The sequence below is a fragment of the Scyliorhinus torazame genome, chromosome 9 (assembly GCF_047496885.1).
Source record: "Scyliorhinus torazame isolate Kashiwa2021f chromosome 9, sScyTor2.1, whole genome shotgun sequence".
NCBI lineage: Eukaryota > Metazoa > Chordata > Chondrichthyes > Carcharhiniformes > Scyliorhinidae > Scyliorhinus > Scyliorhinus torazame.
The window spans coordinates 264,530,632-264,551,793 of NC_092715.1; the positions used below are offsets into that span (position 1 = coordinate 264,530,632).

Below are 21,162 nucleotides of genomic sequence, written 5' to 3' on the forward strand. Positions count from 1 at the left end.
AGAAGAAAGTTAAGAGGTGACCTAATTGAGGCATTAAAGATGATCAGAGGAATGGATAGGGTGGACAGTGAGAGCCTTTTTCCTCGGATGGTGATGTCTCGCACAAGGGGAAATAGCTTTAAATTGAGGGGAGATAGATATAAGACAGATGTCAGAGGTAGGTTCTTTACTCAGAGAGTAGTAAGGGCGTGGAATGCCCTGCCTGCAACAGTAGTGGACTCGCCAACACTAAGGGCATTCAAATGGCCATTGGATAGACATATGGACGATAAGGGAATAGTGTAGATGGGCTTTAGAGTGGTTTCACAGGTCGGCGCAACATCGAGGGCCGAAGGGCCTGTACTGTGCTGTAATGTTCTATAGGTTGGTGCTGATGTTCACGCGTAGGTGCTGAGGGGGATGGGGAATGTCACTATTGGGGTGCAAGAACGTTCCTTCACGATCACCACCACGTGCGAGTGTCAAGCAGTCACACCTAAACTCTAGCACATCTCAAGATAACACTGCACCCATCTGCATCAACATCGGAATGGGGGGAGGGGGAACTCGCGAGGGAGGGGGGGCATCCACGGGGGAGGGGGGGCACCCGCAGGGGGGGCACCCATTTCAGCCTGTACTACCACCCAATTCAGCCTGTACCACCACTCAAATTAAATCATGGCTGGTCTGCATCTTAGTTCCATCTATCTTCCTTTATCTCCACATCCCTTAATATCCCCAACCCAACAGAAATCTACCCATCTCAGTTTTGACATTTTCAGTTGACCCCCCCCCCCCCCCCCCCCCGAACCGCAACAGCTTATTTCGGGTGAGAGAGTTCCAGATTTCCATTTCCCTTTATGTTTAACCCCCAAACTCAAAGCAATCCCCACCACCTCAGTGTCAATGTTTCGCAGCATTTAGATCCGCCAATTTTTAGCTTCATCTCAATACAATCCCACTCAGCTTCTCATTCTATTCCTCGCCTTCTCCCAAACACATCTCCCCCCCCCCCCCCCCGCCCCCATCTATTTATACCATTCACTTCTCTTATCCAACCCAGTGACGTGTTCGACAATGTCTCCAGCGGACAAAATAGGCCATTAAACATTTCTTCAATCCTCATTATTAACGGGCGAGGATTTAGAGAACCCCAAAGTGTATCACGGAGTTCACCTGACTCACAACTTTGAATAGATTGTGGTTATGGGGAGCACACGGGCCCACTCTACAGGTGTGGCGCAACAGAGCATTAAGATACTTTTAAATTAAAACAATGTTTATTCTATGAAATCCAGTTAACACTTTATAAACCCACAGTAAACATCTTAACAACTATCAACATCAATCCTCCCACAGATACAATATTCCAAAAATAACCCTTCATCTTTCCTTACAACATCCCTAAGACAAAAGACCCTTTTTAACACAGAGATCAGGTTTAAATTCTCTACTGAGAGCAGTTATCACTTTGACATCATCCAAATGATCTGGAGACAGTCTTTAGATTGCAGAGAGAGATCCTTATACAGCTGTTTGCTTTGCCCGCAGCTATCCAGCTCTCGAAACGAAACTAAAAACATACTGTAGCTGCCTGCTCAAAAACGAAAGTAAAAGACAGACAGCCCAGCTCCACCCACTCTCTGACATCACTGCAGCGATCTGACAAACACCCATTTCTTAAAGGTACACCCACTACAGCTATTCGATAAACACCCATTTCTTAAAGGTACTCGCACATGACTTCACCTTGTCCGGGGCCTTCTCCATGATGAGCGACACACGAGGGCGTCAGTCAACATTGTCAATCTCCTTGACGTAAGAAGGTGAGAAACACAGGGAGGAGGCCATTTGGCCCGTCGATCTGCAATCTAACCTAGATCTAGCAAACCTAAACCTCGTCACCTTGAGATGCTCTGCAGAGCCTGAATTCAGCTCCTTTCCTGCCCTGCCATAGCCCACTGACTCTTGCGGTGTTCCTGTCCGACGTTACAAGTCTGTTTCTCGATTATTCCCAAGGTTATTCTGGGCATCTTGCTGCCTCCATCGATCCTGAGCCTGGAATTTAAAAACAAGAATGAGATGTCGTATATGCCACACAGCCAGGAGTCTGCCTTACTGGGGAAGGAAATGGAGGAGCCAGAGAAACCCGCCAAAGATAAGGATGAGGAGGATATGGAGTTCACAGTAAGCAAACACTACAGACCCTTAAGCTGTGTAGTTTACAAAGATAACGCTTAAAAGATTCTCTAATTCAGCGAGAAACGAATTAAAGAATGAACTTGCATTTATATAGTGCCTTTTATATCCTCAGGACATCCCAAAACACTTTACAGCCAATGAAATACTTTTGAATCACTGTTGTAATGTAGGAAATGCAGCAACCAATTTGCGCACAGCAAGATTCCGCAAAGAGAAATGTGATAATGACCAGGTTAGTGATGTTGATTGAAGGATAAATGTTAGCCAGGAGAACCTCTCCACCCCCCCCCCCCCATACCCCGTTTCTCTTCAAAATAGCACCCTTGGATCTTTCACGCCCACCTAGGAGGGCAGAACGAGTTTAAAGTGTCTCCGAAAGACAGCACTCCCGGTACAATGCCGCACTCTCTTGGGGCTGCAGCGGGAATGTCAGCTGAGATTATGTGACCAAATTGCTGGAGGGGGTTTAAACCCAAACCCTTCTGACAAAGACAAGAGTCCCGTCCACTGAGTGAAGGCTGACACAGCCATAAAGACTGAGGATTGTTCCTGAAGCAACAAGGTAGGGAGGGCTGAATGGGCTAAGTCTGAGCTGACCCAATAACTGAGAAACGAGAAAGCAGCCAGCAAGATCGGTGAACGTCACGAGGTGGATAGAGTCTTTACAATGTATTCTACTTGTATCCTGTGTTAAAATTGAATCCGGTAAAGGGTCAGGAAGGATGCGAGATAAAATGGTCCTAAAATGCTTTGAAGGATTAGCACTGCTGCCTCATGGCGGTGAGGACCCAGGTTCGGTCCCGGCTCCGGGTCACTGTCCGTGTGGAGTTTACACGTTCTCCCCGTGTCTGCGTGGGTCTCACCCCCACAACCCAAATTTGGGCAGGGTAGGTGGATTGGCCACGCTAAATTGCCTCTTAATTGGACAAAAATAATTGGGTACTCTAAATTTATTAATAAACAAATAAATAAATAAATAAAATGGATTGAAGGAAAACATGGATATGTGTTTTTTTGCCAACCAACCCCACCCCTGACAATATCATCCCCACCTAAAGGATTAGAATATTTCATAGCATCGTATAGCACAGAAGGAAGCCTTTGGAAGGTCCAATGTGCATATGTCGTCTCTTTGAACGAACTAGCCAATTAGTCCCATTTCCTTGCCTATCCCCCTAGCCCTGCATATTTAATCCGGAACAGAACCAAAAATTCCAGGATAGTCTCAGGTTTAATCCAGTTGACTCCAAACTTTCTTGATTTATGAATTCTGGTCCCTGCTTTAAAATACCTCCCTGGTCCTGCCCCATCCCTCTCTCTTGTGAGCCCCTCAAATCTTATTACCCTCTGAGATCTCTGCCCTGCTCCAATTCTGGATGTTTGCAGCCATACCAACATCTGCTGAAGCCCAAAGCTCTGGAATTTCCTTCCTGAACCTCTCTGCATCCGACTTCTCCTTGAAGACACCTCTTAAGTCTTTGACCAAGCTATTTGTCATATGTCCTAATATCTCCTTAAGTGGCTCAATCTCAAATTCTGTTTGATAACGTTCTTGTAGAGCACCTAGGGACATTTGGGACCCAGGGCGGTACGGTGACACCATGGTTAGCACTGCTGCCTCACAGTGGCAGGGAACTGGGTTCAATTCTGGTCTTCCCCTTCGGTGTTCAAAGATAGGGCGGCACGGTAGCGCAGTGGTTAGCACTGTTGCTTCACAGTGCCAGGGGCCTGGGTTCGATTCCCCACTGGGTCTCTGTCCGTGCGGAGTCTGCACGTTCTCCGCGGGTCTGCGTGGGTTTCCTCCGGGCGGTCCGGTTTCCTCCCACAAGCCCCGAAAGATGTGCCTGTTGGGTGAGTTGGACATTCCGAATTCTCCCTCCGTGTGCCCGAACAGGTGCCGGAGTGTGGCGACTAGGGGATTTTCACAGTAACTTCATTGCAGTGTTAATGTACGCCTACTTGTGACAATAAAGATTATTATGTGCAGGTTGGGTGGATTGGCCGTGATCAATGCACACGGTTACAGGGATAGGGTGGGGGAGCGTGCCCAGATAGAATGCTCTTTCGGGGAATTGGTGCAGACTCGATGGCCGAATGTCCTCCTTCTGCACCGTAGGGATTCTATGGATTTTTCTATGTTAAAGGCAGTATATAAATGCAAGCTGTTATTGATTAGAGTGAGCCAGAGTTCCCATTTCTGATCCTGTTCGGCACCTGCATTGTGAGACTGGGATCTAATAACCATTAAATCATTCAGCTGAAACTTCCCCGTGGAAGAGTGGCTGAATTTCATTTCCATTGACCCTTTCCTAACGCGAGCTCAAATTCAGCAGACCGCCTGCCCCCAATTCACGCCGCTTCGCCCAAGGGGTCGTCTTCTGCTGAAGCTGCAGGAGGAGCCAGAGCGGAGACAAGCCCCTTGTGGAAATTCGGATTGTTTGCCATTGGTTGTAAGACAGGGCTCTGATTCAGGACTGTGGAATTCTGTCGCTTTCAGGCAATGTTGGATGGGGTGAACGGTGAATCAGCTCGAAAGAAAAATGAAGAAGAAGTACCAACTGTACACAGGATGATTCCCTTTGGGAGAAAGATTTATGAATTCTACAATGCTCCAATTGTTAAATTCTGGTTTCATACGGTAAGCAATATAACAGACAGTTGATTGTGGATAGTATAATAACGGTGCAATTTTCACGTTGTTAGTTATTGGTAATTCCTGAGTCAAGATTAAAGGACGAGTGTTAATGACCTCGGTACATGGATTTTTCTCAGCGGACTATTAATCCAAAATAACATGAGATGGCCAACTAACATCAAATCCAATCGGTAGTGGTTTATGCAGAAGAAGTGACTGATTGTTAACTCCTAGGCTATATTTTTAAGAACTATAACTTCAACATGTTCAAATCCAACTACCTCAGCTGGGTACTTTGGTCAGTTATTATTTATGTCACCAGATTTTTTTAAAAAATCAAGTTGTGGATATTGCTGGTAAATGCAGTATAAGGGCTGGATTCTTCCGCCCCGCCCCACCCGCCGCATAGATCGCCACAGGTGGGACGCGAACCGTGTAGAGGTCCATCAAACTCTGGCGGGAATGTCCGGTCGCCAGGTGGGTGCTGCCTGAGAATCCCGCCCTATATTTCCCAACCCTAGATGTCACTTGCGAAGGTGGTGGGAAGCCTCCTTCTTGAACCGCTGCAGCCCATAAGGTGTAGGTCCACCCACAGTGCTGTTAGGGAGGGAGTTCCAGAAAGCAAAAAATGAATATCGAAGCAATAATGGAGGCAACGATGAAAAAATTCAAGCCTTTTTTGAATTACTAGGGAACTTTGGGGGCCTATTGTTCCCTGTTGCTTTCTCCCTGGCAACGCCACAGCCAATCGGGATCAATTTGTCACCCAATCAGCACCCTTTCATCGTGCAGCATATATTGTTGTGATTGTTTGAAATTTGGTATTCTTGCTTTTGTCTTGATGAAAAGCTTTGGCGACATGTGCGTCTTGTCAGCTAGATTTAATTAGTTTCTTTAACGTATCAAACCTGCCAAGGCAAATTGTAGAGATTTAGGAGAGGCGAATTAAAGCATGTATTAAAAGATAATTTTTATAGGGAAGGAGATGGGGTAGCAGCGGTGGAGGGTTCGGTGGAGAAGGTCCCCAAGAGTAGACCCAACTATAAGAGGTTCTGCGCTAATGGCAGAGGAGAGGAGGAAAGGAATTATGGGGGTAGGCATCAGGACACCAGAGAGTATGAACCCCAACATGTACCGGGTGGAAACTGGCGAGATAGATTACCAATCAGCCGTTAACTGATTGAATGGCAGAACCAGCTTGCGGGGCTGAATGGTCGCCTCCTGTTCCTATATTTCTCTTACTTTGGCACCTTTGAATGACTGCAGACTGTCGAAGGAAAGCTCCTCATGGAGCTGCCCCGACCCCTGACCCAACAAACTCCAGCCAAAGGCAGTCGAGAGCTTTGCTGGACGTAAATGGAGGCGTTTCCCCTGTCTTCCAAAATGCCAAGACCACAGCGCCAATTAGATGCCCGAGATGTCCGCCTACCTCCTGCCGTTGTTATCACTCTGTGTTCTCTATCAAACAGCTGGCGTATTTTGGCTACCTGATGCTTTTTAACTACATTGTTCTGGTGAAGATGGAACGATGGCCTTCAGTGCAGGAGTGGATTGTCATCTCTTATATCTTCACACTTGGCATAGAGAAGATGCGAGAGGTAAGCTAACAGCAGAAAATAAAGAATGCTCTGGGTGTCATTGAGTTTCTGGTGAGCCGAAGCACACTGTTACAAGGCAGTAACATTTGCCAGTCCTCTGACACCATCACCCCCCACCCCAAGTCTAAAGAAGACTAAATTACTGCCAATACCTCGGCAATATCCACCCTCACTCCCCTAAATGTCCCAGGATGCCTCTCATCCAATCCTGGAGCCTTATCAACTTTGATTACAGACAATCTTGGACGTCATGGTAGCATAGTGGTTAGCACTGTTGCTTCGCACCTCCTCTGGGTCCCAAGTTAATTTCCTGGCTTGGGTCATTGTCTGTGCGAAGTCTGCACGTTCTCCCCGTGTCTGCGTGGGTTTCCTCCGGGTGCTCCGGTTTCCTCCCACAAGTCCCGAAAGAAGTGCTCATAGGTAATTTGGACATTCTAAATTCTCCCTCTGTGTACCCGAACAGACGCTGGAATGTGGCGACGAGGGGATATTCACAGTAACTTCATTGCAGTGTTAATGTAAGACAACTTGTGACACTAATGATTATTATCATACCCCCTCCTTATTAATTTTAAATCCTTCTAGTGACTGAATTACCCCCTCTGTCACCGTCGCCTGGATAGTATCTTCTTCCTTGGTAAAGACCGATGCAAAGTATTGATTTTGTACCTCATACCTCTGCCCTCTACCTCCATTTGTAAATCCCCTTTTTGACTCTACTCCTTCTTTTACCACCCTTGTGCTATGTAGAAGCCTATTGAGAACTTGCCTCTTAATGTTAGCTGTCAGTCTCTTTTCATCCTCCCTGTTGCTTTTCTAATTTGCTTTTTCACCTCCCTTCTGAACCCTTCCACATTCACCCTGGTTCTCGGTTATATTGTCCCCCTCACATCTGTCATAAGCTCACTGCCTTTGCCTTATCTTCATTACTGTCTCCTTCGTCATCCAGGGAGCTCTGGATTAGTTTGCCCTCCCTTTCCCTTTTGAGGCCTTGACTGAGCCAGATCTATCTCCTCTCTGGAGGTGGAGTGTTGTTCACCCACTGATCTTCCTGCCAACCTATGATTCCAGTGTAATTGGTCCAGATCCATTTTTACCCCATTGCAGATGGCTCCCCGCCCCCCCCCCCCAAGTTAATTATTCTTCCTCTAGATTGCCCTTTGTCCTTTTCCATAGTCAGTCTAAACCTTATGATACAATGATCGCTAAATGTTCCCCCAATTGACACTTGATCTACCTGGCCCACCTCATCACCAAGAACCAGGGGCTGGATTCTCCCAAAATGGGACTATGTCCCCCATGCCGGCGTAAAAATGCTGCAGTTTTACTCCAGAGATTCCTGTAAAAAAAGTTCAGTGAATTCAATGCCCTGCAGGGGGCGAGCAGGGACCCGGAGTGAATCTCGCAGCTTTAGCTGCGGATACGGGCCCCCGCACCTCCGGTTTGGAGTCCGTGCATGCAAACGCCGGCGACCTCCAGCGGCCACGCCGAGCCCCATGGCGGACCCGGACCGCACAGCCAGATGCACAAATTACCCCCCCCCCCCCCATCAGCCACACGCCCGAGCATCTAAGCGCTCCCCGGCCATCTATAAGGCCCCCCCCCAGGGTCCGATCCCCCCACCCCCCTCCCCTCCCCTCCCCCTCCCCACCAGGGCAACCGCGGACTGAGTCCGCAGCCGTCACGCCATCATCCCGACCGGCAATGGGTGGTTAGTTCCACACCGTCGGGAACTCGGCCGGTCAGGAGCGGAGGATCGTTGGGCTGGGCCTCTGGCAATGGGCCCCCAGCCACGCGACGTACTCCGCGATCACGCCGATTCTCGGGTCCCAGAGAATTCGGCGTGAAATTGGATTCTCCGCCCTACGCCGAACATGATTTTGGCGTGCAGCACTGGAGAATCCAACCCCAGGTCTAACAGTGCCTCCTTTCTCATTGAACTGGAAACATACTGCTGCAGAAACCTCTCCTGAAAACACTCTCAGAGCCCTTGCCCCTTTCTGCTCTATTATCCCTGTCGATATTCGGATAATTAAAGTCCCCCATTATAACTATGAATTGTTTGCACCTCTCTATAATTTCCCTGCAAATTTGTTGGTGGCCTGTAGACTTCACCGAGAAATGTATTGCACCTTTCTCCTTCCCTAACTCTAACCAAATTGACTCTGTCTTTGAACCCTCTGGGCCATCTGCTCTCTCAAGTACTACAATGCTCTCATTAATTAATATCCCCACTCTGCCCTCTTTCCTTCCTTTCCTCAGTATCCAAAATACCTTGTATTCAGGAATAAAGTGAGCATAGTCCCAGATGACCATAGGCCGTTTCCCCTTTGAGGGGGAGAGCTGACTGGTGGTGATTTAACCTGAGGGTCACCACACCTCAGGCGAGGGGCAAGGTTGAGAACGCCAGTACAGGGATTGAACCCGCGCTGCTGGCCTCGGTCTGCATCACGGACCAGCTGTCCAGCCAACTGAGCCCATAGCATCATATTTCCCCATGGCAATCTGTGCCAGTAACTCACCAACCTTACTCACCACACTCGCATTTGCGTACATTCGTAGTAACCCTTTAGATGTTAGCAAAGTTCTTCATGCTTAGTCACAGCTCAATTCGATGGGAAGGGGCAGTGGAGGTTTAAGAGCCTTGTACGGTGGAACAGGTGGAACGTGTGAATGAGATAAGCGTGGGACAACCAGGCAAGGCCAACCCATCTGAACTGTGGATTTGAACCCAAGTTCCCCAAGCATCAGCCTGTGCTAATCCAGTGACATTACCACCATATCACCCCACTTGCATCCTCGTACTCCATAGAGCCAAGTGCTGGTACAACTCCGCGTTGCCCAAGCAGAATTGTCGTGATTCGCCCTCTTGAGGGTTTTATTTTCCCACTGAGTTGATTCAATGTTTTGACTCGATCAGATCCTGATGTCAGAGCCTGGGAAGTTGTTGCAGAAGGTGAAGGTCTGGCTGCAGGAGTACTGGAATATTACGGATCTCATGGCTATCCTGCTTTTTTCTATTGGGATGGTGCTGCGCCTGCAGGAGCAGCCCTTCATGAGCTATGGCCGGGTTATCTACTGCGTCAACATCATTTACTGGTATATTCGCCTCTTAGACATCTTCGGAGTCAACAAGTATCTGGGGCCTTATGTCATGATGATTGGAAAAATGGTAAGATGAATAACCTCCTTAATCAAAATTCCGCAGATGCAGGAAATCTGAAATAAAGAGAGAAAGTGCTGGAAATGCTCAGCAGGCCAGGCAGCGTCTGTGGAGGGAGAAACAGAGGGCGATGATCTTTCATCAGAACTGACAGAAATTTGAGATGGAGCGGGTTTTAAGCAAGTACAGAGGCAGGGAATAAGGGGCAAAGGGAATGGCAGAGATCAAAAGGGACGTTGGCACCAGGAAAAAGGAGATGGTATTGGGACAAGCAAAGAGATAAAAAGATCACAGGATCGTTATAGTGCAGAAGTTCGGCCCATCAAGCCTGTGCCGGCTCTCTGAAAGGGCATTCTATCTAATCCCTCTCCGCGGCCTGATCCCCGTAAACTCGCACTTTCTTTCTTTTCAGGTAACAGTCCTTTCGAAGACCTCGATCAAACCTCCCTCTCAGGAAGTTAGTTCCACACACCAACCACCCTCTGGGGCGAAAACGTTTTCCTCGCTTCACTTCTACTCCTTTTGTCAAGTAAATTGAATCTGTGCCCTCTAGTTCCTCACTCCCTCAAGTGTGAGCAGTTTCTCACTATTTGCCCCTGCCCATACCCCTCAGGATTGTGAATACCTCCACCAAGTCTCCTCTCATCCTTCCTTTCTCCAAGAAAAACAATCCCACCTCCTCCCATCCATCGACAAACTACAGTCGTTTACCCCTGGAATCATTCTGGTGAATCTCCTCCACACTCTCCCCAAAGCCTGCACATCCTTCCTCAAGTATGGGTGTCCGGAACTGGACGCAGTACCCTAGATGAGGACTAACTAGTGTCTTCTACAAGTTCAACAGGACCTCCTTACTTTTGAACTCAAGACCTTTAAAATTATGGAGGAGTTTGATAGGGTAGGCAGAAGGAAGATGTTTCCACTTCTGGGGGAATCCAGGGGCTATAGGTATAAATGAATCAATGATAAATCCCAAAGAGAGTTCAGGAGAACAGGGAATGGTGAGATTATGGAAGCCACTATCACAGAGGATGGTTGGGGGTGACTCGTATAGATGCATTTAAGCTGAAGCAAGGTAAGTAGATGAGGGAGAACGGAATTGAGTGTTATGTTGATGGGGTAGGGTGGGGGGTGGGTTAAGTGAAGTAGCATGGAGCAGGTGGACTGAGTGGACTATTTCTGCCCTGTCCCCACCAAGTAACTCTGTGTAAATACATTTGTATAAGCCCTTATGCGTGTTGATCGTAAGATACTTGTGGGAAGGCACATTTCTTTTCCAAATAGATAGGAATTGTGTCCTTCTCTCAAGAAACGAACAACAATACAAAACATGTTATTAAGATATTTTGATTCTTTTAACCATCCATGCATTGACGTTGGAATGGTCGCACTCCAAATTAATCGGAATTATACCAGAGTTGAAAGGGTTAAATTGTGTTGACAAGTCGCATAGAGTTGGTTTGTATTCCTTTGAGTTTAGGAAGTGAAGGGGTGATCTGATCAAGAGCCAGAATTCTCCTGTCGTTACGATTCATTTTTCCCAGCGGCAGCGCGTTCCCACCCGTGGATTTTCCCGGCGGCGAGTGGCGGCTTCAATGGGAAATCCCGTTGACAAGCGGCAGGAGTAGGGACCACGCGGCCAGGGAACAGCCCGGCGCCGAGAATCACGGGACAGGGAGACCAGAGAATCCCGCCCAAGGTTTTTGAGATAATCAAGAAAGTTAATTGGGGAGAGGGAGAGAAATTGGGCGCGGTTTAACGAAGAAAACCAGAGCCCGGCAGTGGGTGGGTGTAGCAGGGTGGAACCCCGCTATCGAACAGGACTCGGTGGCGAAGGCTGAGGCCCCACTTACCTCGGGGCTGGTTGAGCACAGTGGGCTAAACAGCTGGCTTGTAAAGCAGAACAAGGCCAGCAGCGCGGGTTCAATTCCTGTATTGGCCTACCCGAACAGGCGCCGGAATGTGGCGACTAGGGGCTTTTCACAGTAACTTCAGTGAAACCTACTTGTGACAATAAGCGATTATTATTACCTCCATTTCCTGCACTGAAGAGCTCTAATTTTAAATGGTGCCCCGATCTCTCGATCCCCCAGCGCAACCCTCGGATGACCCAATGTCCCAATTTACTAATTAGGGAGTTTTCGAGCACCCCCTCACCCCAGCCCATAAGGGCAGGGCACCGCCGGGCCCAATTGACACCATGGGCAAAATGCCACCATGGCACTGCTAGCCTGGCACCATGTCAGCGCTCCGCCAAGCCTGGCAGTGTCACCTGGACATCCTGGCAGTGACCGGCTGGCAGCTGAGTGACACTGCCAGGGTGCCAGGCTGACAGTGCCAAGGTGCCCAGGTGGCTTCAACAGTGCCAGGGTGCCACCCTTCCCAGATGCCAACCACCTGTCGGTCTCCAATCGTCTGGAAGACCCCCCCCTCCCAAATGCCATTTCGCTTGGTCCCCGTTTGTGGAGACCAGCGCTAAACAGTGCCCGGCTGGCGTCACCTCGGCGAGGGATTAGATCCAGCGTTTGCGTATTCAAGTGTGCCCAACTACACACTTAAATATGCAAATGTAGGTGGGGGGGATCCAGATGGCGATGTCTCGCGAGATCCCGTTAGATCGTGCGAGGTGTGGCGAGCCGGGTAAATCTCACGGGAGGCCTCTCGCGAGCTGTAACGGGTGTCACCTTCCGGGTCGGGTGCGTCATGTCCGACTCTGGAACTCTTTCCCCCCCCCCCCCCCCCCCCCACCCCCAAAATAAAATCTGTGGGTGCTGGAGGTCAGCTGAAGATTTCAAAATTGCCTAAGTGTCAGATTGTTGGTATGTCAGGGTATTCGGGGTCAGGGAGAAAGGGCAGACAAATGGAGTTAAGATGTAGAATAACCGTGACCTCAGTGTACCGCTGGAACAAGTTCAAGAGGCTGAATGGCCGTCTCCTGTTCCCATATTCCCGGCTTTGAAAGTGATTTTCATGGGACAGACATTTGGGGGGAAATAAGTTTGATTAATTTGTTGCCTTTCTGTGAAGTTCACCTCTGTGAATTGAATACTGGATTCCCAATCTGAGCTCCGTTTTTCAGTTACCTTGCAAACAAAGAAGTAGAGAAAAAGAGGCATGCTTTGTCTGTCACGTTTTCTTCCTCTAGAAGATTAAGAGGTGATATATTGAGGCGTTTAGGATGATTAAACGATACGCTAGTGGGGCGGCATGCGGCGCAGTGGTTAGCACGGGGACCTACAGCGCTGAGGACCCGTTTTCGAATCCCGGCCCTGGGCCAGTGTCCGTGTGGAGTTTGCACGTTCTCCCCGTGTCTGCTTGGGTTTCGCCCCCACAACCCAAAGATGTGCCGGGTAGGTGGATTGGCCGCGTTAAATTGCCCCTTAATTGGAAAAAAGTGTATTGGGTACTCTAAAATTTATTTTTAAAAACGATACGCTAGAGTAGATAGAGGGATGCTAATTCTTCAGGTTGGTTGTTGGGGGGAAACCAGAAAAAGGCCTTAAAAATAGAGCTAGGGTATTTGGGGTGATGTTGGGAAATAGTCCTTTGCACGGGGGGGGGGGCTGCTGAAGCGGAGGGTCAATTGAAAATGTCAATTTCAACACGTTACTTTGGTAATGAACCATTTGTTTTAACTCTGCTCCCCGGACTCCTCCCTGACTATTAATCTGTACCTTGCCTCTTTCTGTGCAGATGATTGACATGATGTATTTCGTAATCATCATGCTGGTGATTTTAATGAGCTTTGGAGTGGCACGGCAGGCAATCCTTCACCCTAACGAGGACCCTTCCTGGCGGCTGGCCAGGAACATTTTCTACATGCCTTACTGGATGATTTACGGAGAAGTGTTTGCTGATCAAATCGATCGTGAGTGCGTGCAGGTGGCCAATGGGGGCAGGGCGGTGGAGGGCGGGCGGCCTGCTTACAGCTGATGTCCCAGTCATAGGCCCGATTTTTTTTTTTAACTAAAGTTTTCTTTCAGTGTTGCAGTGTATCATTCTGAAACCCAACAGCAACAGTTAAATCAGAAACCTTAGTCTGCACTTGTGTCATGTGAGAGTACCTTTAAGAAATGGGTGTGTATATAAATATCTGTAGTGAGAGTACCTTTAAGAAATGGGTGTTTATAAATGGGTGTGTATATAAATATCTGTAGTGAGAGTACCTTTAAGAAATGGGCGTGTATAAATGGGTGTGTATATAAATATCTGTAGTGAGAGTACCTTTAAGAAATGGGTGTGTATATAAATATCTGTAGTGAGAGTACCTTTAAGAAATGGGTGTTTATAAATGGGTGTGTATATAAATATCTGTAGTGAGAGTACCTTTAAGAAATGGGTGTGTATATAAATATCTGTAGTGAGAGTACCTTTAAGAAATGGGTGTTTATGAATGGGTGTGTATATAAATATCTGTAGTGAGAGTACCTTTAAGAAATGGGTGTTTACTACTGCACTGATGTCAGAGAGTGGATGGAGCTGGGCTGTCCGTCAGCTTTTTACTTTCGTTTTAGGCTGTTTGCTGTAGAGTGTGTTTTAGTTTTGTTTTCAGTGTTGGAGCTGAAGCCAGACAGAGCAAATGTACTGTTGATCTCTCTGCCATGAAAAGACTATCTCTTGATCATTTGGTGAATTCAGAATTATAAATGTTTTCAGTAGTGAATGTAAACCTGATGTGCTTCTGTTGAAAGGTGTTTCTTTTGTCTTCTGGATGTTGTTTGGGAAGTTATTAAGGATTACTTAGTGTAGTATTCTTTGGGGGTTGTATTTGAATTGATGGTTGCTAAGGTGTTCACTGTATGTTTTAAAAAGGTTAACATGAGTTCATAGAATAAACATTGTTTTGTTTTTAAAAATACTTTTCCATTTCTGCTGTACCACACCTGTAGAGTGGGCCGTGTGCTCCCCAGACCACAATCTAGTAAAAGTTTTTTTTTTTTAAATATTTTTTTTTAAAGGTTTTCATAAAATATCAATAACAAAATGAAACAGGAACCCAACAGGGTTAAGTACAAAACACAGTCCAGAAAAACATCCCTCCATACCTCCCCCTGTACATAAATAATAAATTAACATTAACCCCCCGACTTAATACAACAAGTATATACACCCCCTCAGACCCTAAATAACAAAAACAAAAAAATAAAGTGACCCCCCCCCCCCCCCCCCGAGTTGCTGCTGCCATTGACCAATGTCTACCGTTCTGCCAGGAAGTCTAAGAACGGTTGCCAGCGCCTAAAGAACCCTTGTACCGACCTTCTCAAGGTGAATTTCACCCTCTCCAACTTAATAAACTCCGCCATATCGTTGATCCAGGATTCCACGCTTGGGGGCCTCGCACCCTTCCACTGAAGAAGAATCCTTCGCCGGGCTACCAGGACGCAAAGGCCAGAATTCCGGCCTCTTTCGCCTCCTGCACTCCCGGCTCCTCTGCCACCCCAAATATTGCGAGCTCCAAGCCCGGTTTGACCCTGGATCCTACCACCCTCGACACCGTCCTCGCTACGCCCTTCCAAAATTCCTCCAGCGCTGGGCATGCCCAGAACATATGGGTGTGGTTTGCTGGGCTCCCTGAGCACCTAACACACCTGTCCTCACCCTCAAAAAACCGACTCATCCTTGTCCCGGTCATGTGTGCCCTGTGCAGCACCTTAAACTGTATGAGGCTGAGCCTCGCGCACGATGAGGAAGAGTTCACCCTCCCCAGGGCATCTGCCCACAGGCTCCCTGAGCACCTAACACACCTGTCCTCACCCTCAAAAAACCGACTCAACCTTGTCCCGGTCATGTGTGCCCTGTGCAGCACCTTAAACTGTATGAGGCTGAGCCTCGCGCACAATGAGGAAGAGTTCACCCTCCCCAGGGCATCTGCCCACGTCCCTTCCTTAATTTCCTCTCCCAACTCCTCCTCCCACTTACCTTTTACCTCCACCACCGAGGCCTCCTCCTCCTCCTGCATCACCTGGTAAGTTTCCGAGATCTTCCCCACTCCCACCCACCCCCCCGAGAGCACCCTGTCCTATACTGTGTGTGGCCGTAGCCGCGGGAATTCCACCACCTGCCGTCTGGCAAACGCCCTTACCTGTAAGTACCTGAAGGTGTTCCCCGGGGGGGGGGGAGCCCGTACTTCTCCTCCAGCTCACCCAGGCTCGCGAACTTCCCGTCCACAAACAGGTCCCCCAGCTTTCTTATCCCTGCCCTGTGCCACCCCGAAAACCCTCCAGCTGTTCTTCCTGGGGCGAACCGGTGGTTCCCCCGTAATGGGGTCCACGCCAAGGCCCCAACCTCCCCCCTGTGCCGCCTCCACTGCCCCCAAATTTTTAGGGCAGCCACCACCACCGGGCTATTGGTATAACTCCTTGGAGGGAGCGGCAGCGGCGCCGTTGCCAGCGCCCCCAGACTCGTACCCACACAAGACGCCGTCTCCAGCCTCTTCCATGCAGCCCCCTCCATCACCCACTTGCGCACCATCGTCGCATTGGCGGCCCAGTAGTACCCACAGAGGTTGGGCAGCGCCAGCCCCCCCCCATCCCTACTCCGCTCCAGGAACACCCTTCTCACCCTCGGAGTCCCTCGCGCCCACACAAACCCCATTATACTCCTGTTAACCCACCTGAAAAAAGCCTTCGGGTTAAACACGGGGAGACACTGGAACAGGAACAAAAACCTTGGGAGCACCGTCATTTTGATTGACTGCACCCTACCTGCCAAGGACAGCGGCAACGCATCCCACCTCTTGAACACCTCCTCCATTTGCTCCACCAGCCTTGTAAACTTAAGCCTATGCAGGGCCCCCCAGCTCCTGGCCACTTGGACTCCCAGATACCTGAAGCTCCTCTCCGCCTTTTTTAGTGGGAGCTCGCCAATCCCCCTCTCCTGGTCCCCTGGATGAACTACGAACAGCTCGCTCTTCCCCATGTTGAGCTTGTACCCCGAAAAGTCCTCGAATTCCCTAAGAATCCTCATTATCTCCGGCATTCCTCCCACCGGGTTCGCCACAGGTCGTCCGCATAAAGTGACACCCTATGCTCCTCCCTACCATGCACCAACCCCCTCCAGTTCCTTGACTCCCTCAGTGCCATAGCCAGGGGTTCAATCGCCAGTCCGAAGAGCAGGGGGGATAAGGGACACCCCTGTCTCGTCCCTCGGTGCAACCGAAAGTACTCGGACCTCCTCCTGTTTGTGGCCACACTCGCCATCGGGACCTCATACAACAGCCTAACCCACCTGACAAACCCCTCCCCAAACCCAAACCTCTTCAGCACCTCCCACAGGTACCCCCACTCTACCCTATCGAAGGCTTTCTCAGCGTCCATCGCCACCACTATCTCTGCCTCCCCCTCCCTCGCCGGCATCATGATAACGTTCAAAAGCCTCCACACATTCGCGTTCAACTGCCTCCCCTACACAAACCCCTTCTGGTCTTCATGGATGATCTGCGGCACACAATCCTCAATCCTCGTGGCTAAAACCTTCGCCAGCACCTTGGCATCTACATTTAGCAACAAAATTGGCCTGTAAGACCCAAACTGCAGGGGATCCTTGTCCCGCTTCAGGATCAAGGAGATCAGTGCCCAGGACATCGTCGGGGGCAAAGCCCCCCCCCCCCCCCCACCTACCATGCCTCATTGAAGGTCCAAACTAGCAACGGGCCCAACAGGTCCATATATGTTTTATAGAATTCGACCGGGAAACCGTCCGGCCCCAGTGCCTTCCCCGCCTGCATGCTCCCTATCCCTTTGATCAGCTCCTCCAGCCCAATCGGGGCCCCCGGTCCTGCCACCAGTCCCTCTTCCACCTTTGGAAACCTCAATTGGTCCAGGAAGCGGCCCATCCCTCCCTCCTCCCGTGGGGGCTCGGATCGGTACAATTCGTCGTAGAAGTCCCTAAAGACTCCATTGATGCCAGCTCCACTCCACACCACACTCCCTCCCCTGTCCTTAACTCCCCCGATCTCCCTAGCTGCGTCCCACTTCTGAAGCTGATGCGCCAGCATCCGGCTTGCCTTTTCCCCATACTCTTAAATCGCCCCCTGGGCCTTCCTCCACTGCACCTCTGCCTTCCTGGTGGTCACCAGGTCAAATTCGGCCTGGAGGCTACGCCTCTTCCTCAACAATCCTTCCTCGGGCTCCTCCGCATACCTCCTGTCTACCCTCACCATCTCCCCCACCAGCCTCTCCCTCTCCCCCCTGCTCCCTCCGCTCCTTGTGGGCCCTAATGGAGATCAGCTCTCTTCTCACCACCGCCTTCAGTGCCTCCCATACCATCCCCACTCGGACCTCCCCGTTGTCATTGGTCTCCAGGTACCTCTCTATACTTCCTCGAACCCGCTCGCTCACCTCCTCGTCCGCCAATAGCCCCACCTCCAAGCGCCACAGCGGGCGCTGGTCCCTCTCCTCCCCCATCTCCAAGTCCACCCAATGCGGGGCGTGGTCTGAAATGGCTATTGCCGAATACTCAGTATCCTCTACTCTCGCTATCAATGCCCTATTCAAGATGAAAAAGTCGATTCGGGAATAAGCCTTATGGACATGTGAGAAGAATGAAAATTCCCTCGCCCCCGGCCTTGCAAATCTCCAAGGGTCCACCCCTCCCATCTGGTCCATAAATCCCCTCAGCACTCTAGCCGCCGCCGGCTTCCTACCCGTCTTAGACCTGGAGCGATCCAGTGCCGAATCCAACACTGTGTTAAAGTCTCCCCCCATTATCAGGCCCCCCACTTCCAAGTCTGGGATCCGACCCAACATACGCCGCATAAAACCCGCATCGTCCCAGTTCGAGGCATACACATTGACCAGTACCACCCTATCTCCCTGCAACTTACCACTTACCATTATGTACCTACCGCCATTATCTGCCACAATGCTCGACGCCTCAAACGACACCTTCTTTCCCACCAAGATCGCCACCCCTCGATTTTTGGCATCCAGCCCCGAGTGAAACACCTGACCTACCCACCCTTTCCTCAGTCTCACCTGGTCTGCCACCTTCAGGTGTGTCTCCTGGAGCATAACCACATCTGCCTTGAGCCCCGCCAGGTGCGCGAACACGCGGGCCCGCTTAACCGGCCCATTCAGTCCCCTTACATTCCAGGTTATCAGCCGTATCAGGGGGCTACCCGCCCCCCTCCCCCGCCGACTAGCCATGACCCCCTCCTCGGCCAGCCACGCGCCCGCACCCCACACCCGGCCCATTCCCCACAGCGGCATACCCCCGTCTCGACACCCCCCACTCGCTCCAGCTCCTCCTTGACCATAGCAGCAGCAACTCGATTCCCCCCCCCCCACCCAACCCCAACCACCCCCCCCCCCCCACCACCACCCCCACCCCTTGCTAGGACCCATCCTAGCTGATTCACTCCCCCCATTGCACTTCCGCAAGTCAGCTGACTCCTGCTGACCCCGGCCACTCCCGCCTCTCCTTCGACTCCTCCCATTGTGTGGCACACCCTCCTCTCCCGTCCCCATCCATAGACTCTCCCCTCCCCCTTCTGTTTTAAGCGCGGGAAACAACCCTCGCTTCCCGGCCCCGCCCCCTCCAGTCTTCAGCGCGGGAAAAAGCCCGCGCTTTCCACCTACCAGGCCCCGTCACCTCTGATGCAGCTCCTTTTACAGGCCCGGTCCCCTCACCCCTGACTCGGGCCTCCCCCTCCCCCGCGGGGCCCCATCTCACCTCCAAGAGCCCCCCCGACCAACCCAACCAAAACAGTGCCCAACCCGCCCCAGCCACCCTCACCGACCCAAAAGAGAAAAAACACAAAGAAAAAGAAACCCGGAGCAATACAAAGGCCTCCCCCTCGAAACAAAAATAAACATAGCATATCAACCGCAGTCCCCAATCGCCCGTCCCGACCCTCAATCTGTGTTCAACTTCTCGGCCTGAACAAAGGCCCACGCATTCTCCGGAGACTCAAAGTAATGGTGCCAGTCCTTGTAGGTAACCCACAGTCGCGCCTGTTGCAACATGCCAAACTTCACCCCCTTCCTGTGCAGCACCGCCTTCGCTCGATTGTACCCGGCCCTCCTCTTCGCCACCTCCGCACTCCAGTCCTGATATATCCGAACCTCCGCGTTCTCCCACCTGCTGCTCCTCTCCTTCTTGGCCCACCTGAGCACACACTCCCGATCGACGAACCGATAGAACCTCACCAGCACCGCCCGCGGAGGCTCGTTAGCCTTGGGCCTCCTCGCCAGCACTCTATGGGCCCCTTCCAGCTCCAGGGGCCCCTGGAAGGACCCCGCTCCCATCAGCGAGTTCAACATGGTGACCACATAGACCCCCACATCCGGCCCCTCCGGGAGGCCCAGAATCCGCAGATTCTTTCGCCTCGACCGATTCGCCATCTCCTCGAACCGCTCCTGCCATTTCTTGTGGAGCGCCTCGTGCGCCTCCACCTTTACCGCCAGGCCTAAGATCTCGTCCTCATTGTCAGAGATCTTTTGTCGAGCCTCTCGGATCGCCACCCCCTGGGCCGTCTGTGTCTCCAGCAGCTTATCAATAGACGCCTTCATCGGCTCTAGCAGGTCCGTTTTAATCTCTCTGAAGCAGCGCTGGATACCTGAGGTACCCTCAATAATGATGCTTAGAGATTAAACTGTAAAGAAGGCTTTATTAGGCTAATAACTATGCTACAGATTTGGACGAGAGCTGACTGCTATACAGACCATGAGGCAGGCCTTTATGTATGGCTCCCAGATGGGCGGAGCCAGAGGCGGAGTCCCCAGGGTTCCAAGCCTGGTCTTAAAGGGGACATCACCTTACATGATGATAAGGCAGTAACCGTTCATCACAATACCCTCCTGCTGCTCTTCCGCCCACTGCCTTCACGCTGCCAAGCCTCCGCCCGCCGCCATTTTGTCCTTCTTCCCTCGCACCTTCTTCGGGTCCACCACCACCTTTTCTGTCGCCCCGCTCCTAGTTGAAGCCATATACTGACGGGAAGCTATTGTAGACTCCTTCCCTCACCGGGAAACGTCGAAAAAGTGCCGTTGGGGGCCCCGAAAAGAGCCCAAAAGTCCGTTTTTGCGGGAGCCGCCGAATGTGCGACTTAGCTCCGCATAGCCGCAACCGGACGTCAATCTATTAAAAGTTGTGGGTCAGGTGAACTCCATGATACACTTTGTGGTTCTGTAAACCCTGGCCCATAACACTTGGAAAAGAATTACTGCCCCGGAATTAGACAGACGTATCGTAAACTAGTCCACCTGGAATGAGTCAGGTGCATGGTTGAAATGGATTAGCGGTGTCGGCGAGTGGCACTCTGGGCCCGATGAGGCGAACAACCACCTTCATTAATGCGGCACCTTCAACATTGTAAAAAGACCCCAGAGGCACTTCACAGGAGGCACCAAGTCACAGAGGGAGATATTAGGGATGGGTGACCTAAGGCTTGGCCAAGGAACTAGGTTTTAAGGAGTGTCGCAAAGAAGGCGATCCAGGCAGAGGAACTTGTGAAAGGAATTCCAGAGCTTTGGGCCCAGACTGCTGAAGATCCCACCACCACCAACAGTGAGGCCATTAAAATCAGAGAAGGCCAGCAGGCTGGATTTGGAGGAGGGCGGATATTTCAGAGAGTTGGGGGGCGG

At 50.7% G+C, this 21,162-nt stretch overlaps 1 protein-coding gene across 8 annotated transcripts in view; it reads left to right on the forward strand.

The window, feature by feature from the left end:
• Positions 1 to 21,162, forward strand: part of trpm3 (transient receptor potential cation channel, subfamily M, member 3) — a 416,706-nt gene that overhangs the window by 377,464 nt on the left and 18,080 nt on the right. For 6 of the 8 annotated variants that reach the window (XM_072517384.1, XM_072517382.1, XM_072517387.1 and 3 more), the window contains 6 exons: positions 1,999 to 2,166; positions 2,294 to 2,413; positions 4,679 to 4,819; positions 6,286 to 6,414; positions 9,335 to 9,586; positions 13,271 to 13,445. In XM_072517384.1, coding sequence (XP_072373485.1) covers positions 1,999 to 2,166; positions 2,294 to 2,413; positions 4,679 to 4,819; positions 6,286 to 6,414; positions 9,335 to 9,586; positions 13,271 to 13,445 — 985 coding nt within the window. The remainder of the gene's footprint in view (positions 1 to 1,998; positions 2,167 to 2,293; positions 2,414 to 4,678; positions 4,820 to 6,285; positions 6,415 to 9,334; positions 9,587 to 13,270; positions 13,446 to 21,162) is intronic. The other 2 variants (XM_072517386.1, XM_072517385.1) reach the window with 1 other exon arrangement.